This window comes from Erpetoichthys calabaricus, chromosome 10 (assembly GCF_900747795.2).
Source record: "Erpetoichthys calabaricus chromosome 10, fErpCal1.3, whole genome shotgun sequence".
In the NCBI taxonomy this organism is placed as follows: Eukaryota; Metazoa; Chordata; class Cladistia; order Polypteriformes; family Polypteridae; genus Erpetoichthys; species Erpetoichthys calabaricus.
This window is the reverse complement of record NC_041403.2, coordinates 138922230-138934662: the sequence shown is the minus strand read 5'-3', so window position 1 is coordinate 138934662 and position 12433 is coordinate 138922230. Positions and strand designations below refer to the sequence as shown.

General features: G+C 46.2%; 1 protein-coding gene across 1 annotated transcript in view; it reads right to left on the bottom strand.

Moving 5' to 3' along the window:
• ppp1r16b (protein phosphatase 1, regulatory subunit 16B) overlaps nt 1–12156 on the bottom strand; it is a 65954-nt gene extending 53798 nt beyond the window's left edge. The window contains exons 1-2 of the mRNA XM_028811939.2: nt 11996–12156; nt 6352–6747 (exon numbers count right to left, since the gene is read on the bottom strand). Coding sequence (XP_028667772.1) covers nt 6352–6604 — 253 coding nt within the window. The 5' untranslated portion in view covers nt 6605–6747; nt 11996–12156. The remainder of the gene's footprint in view (nt 1–6351; nt 6748–11995) is intronic.
• Between the last annotated feature and the right edge of the window lie 277 nt (nt 12157–12433).

Sequence of the window (12433 nt, the reverse complement as noted above, 5' to 3'; positions counted from 1 at the left end):
AAAAACAAGTTACCCTCAGGGCGGCACGGTGGCGCAGTGGGTAGTGCTGCTGCCTCGCAGTTGGGAGACCTGGGGACCCGGGTTCACTTCCCGGGTCCTCCCTGCGTGGAGTTTGCATGTTCTCCCCGTGTCTGCGTGGGTTTCCTCCGGGCGCTCCGGTTTCCTCCCACAGTCCAAAGACATGCAGGTTAGGTGGATTGGCGATTCTAAATTGGCCCTAGTGTGTGCTTGGTGTGTGGGTGTGTTTGTGTGTGTCCTGCGGTGGGTTGGCACCCTGCCCAGGATTGGTTCCCTGCCTTGTGCCCTGTGTTGGCTGGGATTGGCTCCAGCAGACCCCCGTGACCCTGTGTTCGGATTCAGCGGGTTGGAAAATGGATGGATGGATGGAAGTTACCCTCAGAGTCCAGAGCCACGATCACATTATAACAGACTCCTTCCGAGCAACAGCAAGTTAACATTTCTAAATGTGTTTTCTTTTTTATCTGAACAGATACCAGCAGAAACATTTTCTTTTATCAGGGAGCAGCATAAACAGTTGATGTTCAGTAGCAACTCTTTGAGGCCTAATATTTTTTCCAAAAAACTCACGTTTTCTGAAAAGCGCACAAAGCAATGGCTTAACACATAAATCAACATATAAAGTCTGTTGCCGCCTGTTGTGCCTGCTGGCGCCTGTTTGCAGTTTACGGCGACTCGAGGGCCAACAGGAATGCATGGTGGGCTGGCTGCCTGGCTGTCTTTGTGAGACAGGCGCGCGGGGGGTGGCAGTTGCAGTGAGACGCAATAAGGTTTGTATCTCCTGTCATTGTAATGTCTGCCCTCCCTGAAGAATGTTGCCATAGGTGCATCATCTACACGAACGTGTTCAGCACCACGATCAGCTGGGGAACAATCAGCTGATGCCGGTACCTCACTTTCGTTTTTGATCTCCATCTCCAGATCACTTACATCAAAATCGGAGTCCGACAAATCAGAGTCCAATTCAGCGATAATACGAAAAAAGTCATCCACGGATTATTTTGCTTTGTGCATTCACTTTGGTATTTATCCACAGGCCATTTTAGAAGCTGTTTGCTCTTCGCCACTCATGCACACGCAGGGATTCAAGGTCAAATCAACAAAGCTAACTTTCCTTCTAGCAAAAGCGTATCAGAAAGCGCTGTAACAAGAAGATCACTGATCTCCATCAATCATTAGCGAGAGTGATGCTTGCAAAATAATAATAATAATAATAAGAAAAACTGCATTAATGCACAATAAAATAATTGTCGGCATTAATTAATTAACGAGTTAATGCAATAATAATGTGTTAACTTGCCCAACCCTAATAAAAACTAAACTCGGCATAAAGCCACACACATTTTCACGACAGGCTCACACCATGCGTATGCAACTTTCTGTTTGGTTCTGTAAATGGTCGGCACCCAGCATCAAAGCAGTGCTACTCTTTCTGTGGGGTTTCCCTTTCTTTTTTAGATTAGCATCCATGAGGTGGGCTTTATCAAATACACTGAAATTAATTGCATATTGTTTACAAATTTTAGCCACTTTATTGTAATCATTCTGTAACAATATGATGGTTCATGGAAAGGCAAAACTATTCCAACTACCATAGCTGCTTTAGCATTGTTAGAAGATACCACAAGTGGAAGAATTAGAAGAGAGTGTGTATTAAGAGATCATACTGATTTCTTGTCCCATGGTGATGAGTGGCTTCTAAGTCGATTTCGGTTTCTAAGCGCCGGCTTTACTAAGGAAGACTTTGAGGAATTGTGCTCTACCTGCTCCTTTATAAGTTCTGCCCACCCTTGGGATATTAGCCACAGGAGCTTTTCAACGTGAACTGGATATTTCACAATCATCACGAGGTGCGCCGTGCCAGCTCCACAGGATGGTATTATCCGCTTGCCATCCAGATACAGTATATAAGATTTCCTTACACTGTGTTTGAACTGGCAAACATAAAAGCGCAATTTGCAGCAACGTCAGGTTTTCCAAATGCAATCGGAGCGGTCAACTGCAAGCGCATTGCTATTGCAATGACTGCTGGACAAGTTACATCAGCCAGGGATAAATCACTGGCTGGCACTACATCATCTATAGTAGAGCGTTTATAAAAATGGCAACTCCGCACAATCGCAGGTGCTTTTGTTCCAACTAGTGTGGCAAAAGGCAAGCAGTCCTTTTAAGGATAGTTAGTCACCTCAAAGAGCCATGTAAAGAGCATAGAATCTATCCATTGTGGCGTCCAGTGCTTACACTACACTATAAAGGCTCCTTCAGAGAATGAATTTCCATCCATCCATCCATTTTCCAACCCGCTGAATCCGAACACAGGGTCACGGGGGTCTGCTGGAGCCAATCCCAGCCAACACAGGGCACAAGGCAGGAACCAATCCCGGGCAGGGTGCCAACCCACCGCAGGAGAATGAATTTGCTTATGTAAATAGAAAGCATTTCCACTCAATTAATAAGCTGCTTTATAGTCCACGGAAAGTGTGTATCGCATTGTGAAAGCATGTAGCGTGCTGCATAATGTGGCATACGATTGTGGCTTGCCCATACCTCAAGAAATGCGCTATGATGAACCTGACCCTGACCCACCAAATGATCAGCCAGATTGGACAGCGTTGCAGCTTTGTTTGACTGTAATTAGCAGAATGTAAAAACAGGTAATCAGATGCAGCATTAATTTTTTAATCAATTCATTTAATTTGTTGTCAATATCACCCAGTACAGCCCTTATATTCCTTAGTTCATTGGCCACATCTCTTACAGCATCCACTACTACATTTTATGACTCCAGAACAGCCAGGTGGTCGTCCAGCAGTTTCCGAGGCAGAGGTGTGTGTGCAGCCTGAGCCCAAAGATATTCTGGGCAGAGCAACACCATCGCTCCCTGGAGTCACATGGGTCGCTTATTGTCTGAAACAGAATAAACAGTAATACCGCATATGCTGCCTGCTTGTTTGTTTTATTAAACATGTAAATTATTTACACATGATTTACACTTTTTTTTATTTTGAGCACTGTGTGACTTTCTGATCTTGAACTTTTGAGTGCCTCTGTACTGCTGTGCAACTCCATCAGTTAACTTTTGTTGCTTATACCACTGCTTAAGCCACTAAATAGTACGTTTTTGTTGCTTCCACTTCACTGAGCAGGACCTCCACTTTGCATTCACTGAAGTTCTTCTTTTTTACACATGCTTTTGCCATTGTCTTCTAACAAAACACTGAACGGAAGGGCTATTTATATTGATTTGCATATTCAAATAAATGAAATTCGTGGAGGAGTCAGGGTGGGGCTGTAGGCACGTGTACATGCATTAAAATTCACCTTGATTGGGATTTATAAAGGGAAGGTGTGTGGAACTTTGCTTACACACAGTTTTAAGCATCTGATTTTTTTGTGTGCGCACACATTTCTAATTTTGTGTGTATGCCATGTTTTAGTGTGAAATCCATGCAGGTCATTATACATGAGACCCTGGGAGCCCACATGCATAAATAGATATATAAGTGTACACAAATAATGGGAGCATTTCAAATGGACACACATAACCACTGATGTACGCATCCATTCTTAATGACACATATGCATCTTGAAATGATCTCACAATACACACACACTCCCACTGCACACTGACACACAAGGCCGGATTAAGACCCCCCCAGCCACCCCCTCCCCCCCCATCCCTTAACAGACATTTGGTCTTATTTTTAGCAATGTAGCGCGCAGACACCGATTCATTTCATGCAGCAACATATTGTATTTCTTGCTCTTGAATTTGGTGTGAGACTTGATCACTTTATCACCCCCTTGAAGAGGGGGGTCTTCCTTGATGCTTTTGCCATGCAGGTACTCCCTCGTTTCATCGAGTGATAGTGGTTGGTACAAATGCTCCTTGCCGTCATGGACCCCTGTGCATCCAAAAAAATCTGATGGCACATCAACCCATGCTGACACACTGTTAAATGGATATGGCCCTGTTATCTCTCACACACTGACACTTCAGGTGAGAGGCATATGCAGACCCCTATTTTCACATGAACATACCGCTACACATCAAGAAAGCACCGCCAATGCACACTCGTCCCCACACACCCTCACACACACGGACACAGATCACGCAAACATACTTTTCACACGTGCATGCTGACACACATTGCGGCATCAGGATTGCACATGTATTCATATGCATAGACATAGATACTCTCAGTGACACTCATCTTACATGTGTTGCACACACATAACCACATATACACACTGACACACATTAAAAAGCCTGTCAGACACGGCCACAGGCGTTCACACACAATGACAGGCACAAATACACCTGTGAGTACCCTCATTCACACACTCCCACATGTGTTAATTTGCAGATTCACACCTTCAACCTGCACCTCTGCAGCCCCCTCATTCATCTGTAGCCGTGAATTTAATAACACTTGTGAGTCATGTATAGTTTTGTACTTTTCTGTTCCTGCTTTCTTCTTGGAACTTCCTCTAGATGTTCTGAGTGTACCTTCAGTGAGGTGCGCTATATAATAATGCATATGTGAACACGCACCCTAAGAACAGAAACCTCCCTTATCGGTAAATAAGCAGAAGTTGTCAGCTGCAGCCCCAGCACTGGCATGTTTGCTCTGACCCACTCACATGGACTTTCACCTGAGGAAGTGGTGATGATGAAGACCTGAAGCAACAGGGCTCAGAGCTCAGGACCTTGTGGAGAGTGTCACTTCCGGACTGGTTTTTCTTGGCTGCCTGTCCTGACTGGGCTGTTTAGCCAGCCTCATCTGATTCATCATAACAGACATATTAGCCACAGCGGGGCACAAAATCAAACAGAATGCATTTCAAAATGTAGCTGTTATAACTGCAGGGGTCCTGAGGCTTTTCTTATTTCCATGGCCTTCTAAATAAACTTGACTTTTCCGCTGTACCTGCCCTGCTGTGTCAAACTCCCACCTCAGTACATGGCATCTTCTCATTTTGTGAGCCACAAGCTTGAAACATTCCTCATGCCACACCCTGGATGCTCTGGCATATTCATATGGCCAGGCCTGATTTTGCCCGTCACAGCATCTGAGTGTTCTGAAGGCAAGTGGCAAGGAGCCCGCCTCAGGAATGGCACTGTGTTGATGCAGAACTCTCCTATCTGAAAACAAATCAGGCCATTCATCTAGCTGAATGGTTTCCTGCTATTTTGTGAGCAATGCCAAGGGGTCCTCCCATCAGATAAGAGGGAGAGGCAGCTTGACACTGACCACATTGACCCCCTGGAGAGGCTCAGATGATTCAGCCACTTGTTTACTCAGTGAAGATGGAAGATTCCTTTTATGTCTGTCATCGGAAAGCAACACAAGCAGAGATGAAGAGCCTGGAGCTTAGGGGAGCTGGTCAGGGTGACACAGGGGGCAAAATTCTAAATTGGGAATGAGAGGAACTGTTGTGGCGATCAGTTAAAGAAATGGGAGGTGGGGAGGCCCGACTGGAGTTACACTGCAATTCAGTGACTGATTTGGGAGATAAAAAGATCTGATCAGGGGGGCACAGGGGGCAGTGACTGAACTGGGAGGTGAGAAGACCACATTTAAGTTATACTGGGGTTCAGTGGATGTACTGGAAGATGAAAAGGCCTGATTAGGGTAACACTGAGGGATGCAGAGACCTTGTAAGAGTGACACTGGTATGCGAGTAGAACTCAAGTTGTAGGTCAATGACTGAACAGTCCAGAGTTGGACTGGAGTTCCCTGGCTCAACCAGAAGGTGAAAAGGCCTCCTCAGAGTCACATTAGAAGTCAGTGACTGAACTGGGAAGTGTGGAGACCCAATCAGAGTTGCACTGGGGTTCACTGGTTTAATTGAAGAATGGAAAGACCTTCTCAGAGTCACATAATAGGTCAGGGACTGAACTGGAAGGTGAGGGAAACAGTTTATGATGATGCAGGAGAATCAGTGACTGAACTGGCAAATAAGGAAACCTGATCATGGTCCTACTGGGAGTTGCTGCCTCAACTGGGATGTAAATGGTCTTGACCTGGGTAACACTGGAAGGTGAAGAAACCTGACGAAAGTGGCACAGAGAGGTGAGAAGACCTCATCAAAGTTGTATTTTGGGTCAGGGTTTAACTGAAAGGTGAAAAGAGCTGCTCAGAGTCACATCGTGGGGCAATGACTCAACCGGTGTGGTGAGGAGAAGAGCTCAGGGTGACAGAAGGAGGTGATGATGACGATAAAGGCATCTGAGGTGTGGACACATGTGCTGTGGAATGCTCTCACTGTTGATCCAAACTGCCCCATGATGCTGGTCTGTGTGAGATGTCTACTTTGCTGTTTGCTTACCTTCACTTCCATCGTTCCTTGCTGATGCTTCAAGCAGCACCACATTAGTAGCAAATGACACCCTCCTGCGGGCAGTGCCATTGTGTGCCTTCTTCTTGTCAGCCTTGCGCTTCTTGCTTTGCATTTCCTTCTCATACTGGGCCCACTTCTTTAGCTGCTGGTTCCGTCGTTTCTGGGCAGTGCGCAGACGCTCCAAGCTGGGCACCTTCTCCAGGAGTTGCAGCTCGCTCAGGAGGTCGACGTGGTTTGTCATCAGAGCAATGGGATGAGCTTTTCCTGAAGCAGTGGTTGACTGTGGGACAGCCAAGAGACACACAGCTTCTCCTTATGGGACTCCTTCATCCAATTTTTAAACTGAACACCATGATGGCCAGCAGTTCTGGAGTCTCCAGGAACCTGTAATAGTAAAGGAAAAAAAAAAAAGTTGAAAGAATTATGCAGCTCCAGCGTGGAAGCTGCATTAACAACACAGAGCCTACAGGGCGACCTGCTTCTGCCTCCTCTTCTATCACCCAAAGCAAACTTCCTGTGTCAGAAACGGAAATAACTTGGTAATTCAGTGAAGCGAGTGGAGCTCAACCACAAAACGAACCCTCAGAGAACTCAAGATCAGCAGAAATCTCAGTCACTGGTGGTGCCACCTGATTGGCTCACTTCTGTCCATGTAGCGGTCACTCTGTCTGTGCCAAAGGCTGCATGGGAGAAGCACCCTGTGAAGATAAGCAAGACAGAAACCTGTGCGAGCAACTTTTTCCACAAGGCTAACCTAGTGGGGGCTTGCTGCCTGCCAGCATCATGTCGGCAGGAGCTACAGGCCTCACCCCAAATAGCAAGGATTACTACCCCTCATGCAGACATTTTAATCTCTGTCTGGGGCAAGAAAGCCAATAATCTTTCACAGCCAGCTTAAGCATTTCTGCCCAGAAACCAGAAGGCTAATCAGCTGCTGAATAGGCCGGCCCATCTACATGCCCACCTCAGGCCTATCTAATCTCTGCGTCCTGAGATTTCATACCATAAAGTGGACAGTGCCTCCCCTAACATCCTGACCCTGACAAGTCTAAACACCTTTATTATGAAACGCTCATGTTCATGTGCCTGTAACTGTGGATTGTAACTGGAAGTTTGTGCACCTGCCAGCCATTGTGTGCCCCAGTTTGCCATTGTCATCTGGGAATGTGTGATTACAGCTCCCTCTAGCACTCTCAAACGTTAACATGTGCTCTGGAACAATTTACAATCATCCCTGAAGTCTGCAGAGCCACTCTGCTAAAGTGGTCATGTATAGTGGTATATAGGGGTGGTAATGCCCTCTACGTGTTTAATGGTACTACTCACTGTAGGCTTGTATTGACTTCTACAGCTCCATAATGTTTCTGTTGGATTCACACTGTTCCTCTTGCTGACCCTCTAACCATGTGAGGGTACAATGGTGCTGCTGCCTACTACCATAATATGTACTGAGGAGCCATTCACTGATATACAAGTCATTCCATTCCACAGCCGTACATGGTATACGGGGGCACTGCCCGCCATATGTACTGTTGTACCACTCCCTGTTAGTCTGCTTTTTCTTGATCTTTGCTATACATCTACAGTATATAATGGTGCCAGTCCTTGGAGGTCTATTTTTCATGTGCAAAGGTGGTGCTCACTGATGCTGCTGTGATTTGCAAGTACTGTGGTCCATAGTTTTCTCCATCTCAGGGCCCTCAACACAGCACACACAACAAGTTGCATGAAGCTGGTTTACAGTCACCATTTCACTAAACTGGAGGGACATTAGAGGAGCACACAAGTATGCTGGGAAAACCCAAATAGACACAAGGAGAACATGCAAACTGATAATGGCTGGGATTGGGACTTGAAACTAGGATGCAGGATCAATGTTAACCACTGCACCAGCACATTTCTAGTCTATCATCAATCCATCCATTTGCAGCACCAGTTATTCAGTGCAGGACTGTGGGAAAGCTGGAGCCTACCCAAGCAAGCATCAAGCACAAGGCAGGAACATTCACAGGTAAGGGCATCAGCCCATTGCAGGGTGAACACACACGGGCACATCAGGGGTCTCCTTACCATTATTTTATATCTAGAGAGTGGTAGTGTTGCTGCCTCACAGCAAGGAGACCAGGGTTTGCATCCCAGGTGTCTCCAAAGACATGCAGGTTAGGTGGATTGGCATTGGGCCCAGGTATGTGTGTGTGGTGTGTTCCTTGTGCGATGGTCCAGCGCCACGTCCAAGGATTGTTCCTGCCTTGCACCCTCATGCTTGCTGAGACAGACTCCAGCCCACAGTGACATTGCTTAGGATTAAGTGGGCTTAGAAAATGGTATGGTAATTATATCCATCTTCACAGGAAGGTAGTTTTCTCAGATAAGGAGGACAGAAGTTTTGAGGTAAGGTAGCAGTATGTTCTGATCATTCCATCGGAGTAGTGGTGTGCTGCATGCTCATTGGGACTCGCAAACAAGAATAGTACTGCACTCTGTACATGTGACAAGATTGACCCTGTGACCATATTTTATTATGCTATGGCATTTTCTAACCTTCTTAATCCAGACCAGGGTCATGGGGAGTGCTGGAGCCTATCATCCCAAATAGCATAAGGGCACAAGTCAGATACAAACCCTAGACAGGGCGCCAGTCCATTGCAAAGCAAACACACAGATAATTTAGTGTCGCAAATTCACATAACCTGCATGTCTTTGGACTGTGGGAGGAAACTCATGCAGATACAGGGAGAACATGTCAACTCCACAGAGGGAGGACACGGGACAAGAACCCTGGTCTCCTTACTGCGAGGCACTGCACCACATGTCACATCCATATCCATATTATATTATATTATATTATATTATATTATATTATATTATATTATATTATATTATATTATATTATATTATAATTACTATGCAACTTTCCCACTTATCTGCATGGACTCCCTGTGCCACTGCCTTGCTTGTCTTCATTGGTGACATTTTCCTATGCCCTTCTAAGTATAATGATGATGTTCTTTGTGCCCTGGTATCTACATGCTTCTGGGGGTGTTCTCTGTGAATCTGCAGTGCTGACTCTCCCCCCCTGGCACTGTGGTCTTCATGTGCACGTCCTGACACCTTGGCACTGCCCTCCAAGTGGCTCTGTCTCTTCCTGTTCCCTGATTGCACTCTCTGTGCTTACCTTTTGCCTGTCCAGCAGTGCCACCCCTGACATGTGCATGAACTGAGGTGCCGGACCCCACACCAGACCTTCAGCATGTCTGCATCTATATGTCTGTCCTTGACTCACCTGGTATTTGAGTCATCTTTTTAGGTAGTGATGTCCATCTAATTTGCTGCTAGCATTTGAACTGGATTTGAGTCCAACTAAGGCAGTTCCTCTGTGGAGTTGAACATCTTCTGCCTGTATTTGTGTGGTTTTCTCCCACAGTCAAGGGGGACTGGTAAATATAAATTGGCCCGTTGTGAGTGGGTGAGTGTGTTTGCACAATCAAGTGCCCTAAGATGGACTGATACCCCATCCAGAATGATATACACCTTGTGTCCGGTTTGGCAGACATGTGCACCACTAGATTAGATAAAGAGTGGAAGGATAGATGGATGGAATAGACTCCTGGCTTTTCTGTACTGGTTACTAAATGCCAGTAGCCATGTTTGTACCCACTAGTTGGTGAGCTGCTCCACAAAAGTGGATGACCTCGCATGTGGCATAACCATGCGTCGCATGCTGGTCAGACATACATTTCAGGATTTCACTATGCTCTGTACACGTGCCGATACTCTGCTGCTACCTGCACCATCCAGCTTATACATAATGGACAGCCAGCGTCCCTCTGGGAAGCAAAACAAGACCTCCTTCAAGCCGTGGGGGAGACGTTCAGGGCCTTCTTGAAAATAATTGGTGCCACATACATGCCATGCTTTGGTAAAAAGAAGCAAAAGAGAAAGCTAGAGAGGTATGTTAACAACTAAACAGGAAGAGTTGTCTTTTCAGATGATGATGGGGAACACTGACATTTAAGAAAAGAAAGGACTGTGAAGCATTATGTTCACTAAGGTAAGAAGCAGAAACGAAAAAGTGGGATATGTAATTTTTCAAATGCCTGTTAAATGTTTCTTCTACAAAGGAAGAAGTTTCAAGGCAAAGCTTAATAAAATTATTCAATATCTAAGACAACTCGGGTTAGAATATAAGGGAAATATGAAGCAAACAAGAGAGGAAACTCTAATAAATTTTAAAGTGAAAGGTTGTGACGTATGAAACAGATTGGTTCATAAAACCCTTGAGCAGGCCTCAGTTTAGTGCTGTCGTCTGTCATGACCCTCACGTTCAGTCACAGTGCCGTGCCTGCATGGCCTTAGGGTGCCCTTCCCGCCATCGTCTCGGGTACCTTAATGTAAATGTCTTCACCGCTCAGGCCCCACACTTTTGTCAGCAACGCAGATTTGCTGTTATAGTGACTGGTAAACAGCCATCGTCACTGCCTAATACTAAACATTGTAATTGACTTCCGGTGGGTTTCTAGCAACAGAACACAGGTCTGGGTAACACAGGCATGCTTAATGACTTTACTGGAAACCAGTCGGTTAGAGCAAGTACACAACCCTGGAATCACAAGATCATGGAGACAATTCAAGGAAAGAATCAAACAAAGGGGCAGGAACATAACGGCTTCCTGGCATTTGTAAGCAGAGTCAGCGCGCCTCCGAATTACTTCCTTGTTGAAGTCACAGAGTAGAACTTGCGCACAAACCTGCCTCACATGCCCACCTCAGATTGACAAGTGTAACCTCACAAGCTGCAGCTACCAACAGACAGCACCCCCCCCATACCCCCCACCTCCACGATGGCCTCTGAAAAACAGAACACAAGAGCCACTCTCTTCTGCCTACGTGCAAATGAGATCTGCTTCAGCACATTCCCACTGACAAAGAGTAATCAGTCCTGGCCAGTTTTCATATCATACAGCCAACAACATCAAGTTATTTTAATAAACTTATATAAGTGCACAATGCATGCAGGCTCACATGTGAAGTCAGGGGTGTGATGTCAACCTGTGACCTTGTGGGTTCAAGCATCAGTTATCATAGTTCAAAAAGACCCACCTCTTCTTCACTGATTCGTTTAAGCCTTCATATTTTATAGCGCCTTTTGCAATATGCTTAGCTAAATATCGATTGTAATTGGAAGGAAAGAAAGAAAGAAAGAAAGAAAGAAAGAAAGAAAGAAAGAAAGAAAGAAAGAAAGTTGGTGCAGACCCAAACCAGATTGAACCAAGGAATAAAGCGCCATCTGCATGGCAGCTCGAATCGGACAGCAGCCCCTGACACGCGTGCAATACGCCCTGTCAAATCCCGGTACTTTAACAAAGCTACGCAAATAAATCCCACAGGATTAGTCGGCTGCTTCAGCATCGCGCCCCGCAGGCAAACAGGGGTATCTATAACCTGCCAAAAGAGCACGTAAACATCTGTGTCCCAGTAACACTGGGGGGAAATGACACAAATAAATAACCGTGTAAAAGACGCGGGATAGCAACGATGTCTAACAAGCAACCTCGCAGCGATCCACTTGCCCGGGCACAGCAGTCCCACTGTCCAAGCCTGCCCAGTATCGAGCCCCCCGAGTGTGGCTTACCTTTTCAAATCTCTGAGAAATCAGTGTCTCTTCCTTTGATCGCCGACCGATAAACGCTTAGGCTTGTGCCGAAGGCTTCTCAAGGGGTAGGACCGCGCTCCCGAATAATGATCCGGTGACAGCAAAGTGCCGCTTTCCGTCGCCGTGCGTAGACCCTGCACGAGGGGGCGGGGCCACACGTGTCGGGGAGTGACCACGCCCAGTCCAATTTCCCTTGCCCCGCTAATCGCCACGAGGAAGCGGAGCCAAATTTAGTTAACTGGAACGCAAAGAGCAGGAATGTGTTACATGGGACGTCGCGTGACTGGCGGTAGACGCGCAGCGTCGTCCTTGGAGCCTAACGGAGTGAAAACCGTGAACACTTTCACGTCAACGACAGAAAGGGGAACGATCGGGCCTGGCTGGCTCCCTTTAGAGCTTTAAATTTGCCGATTGGCT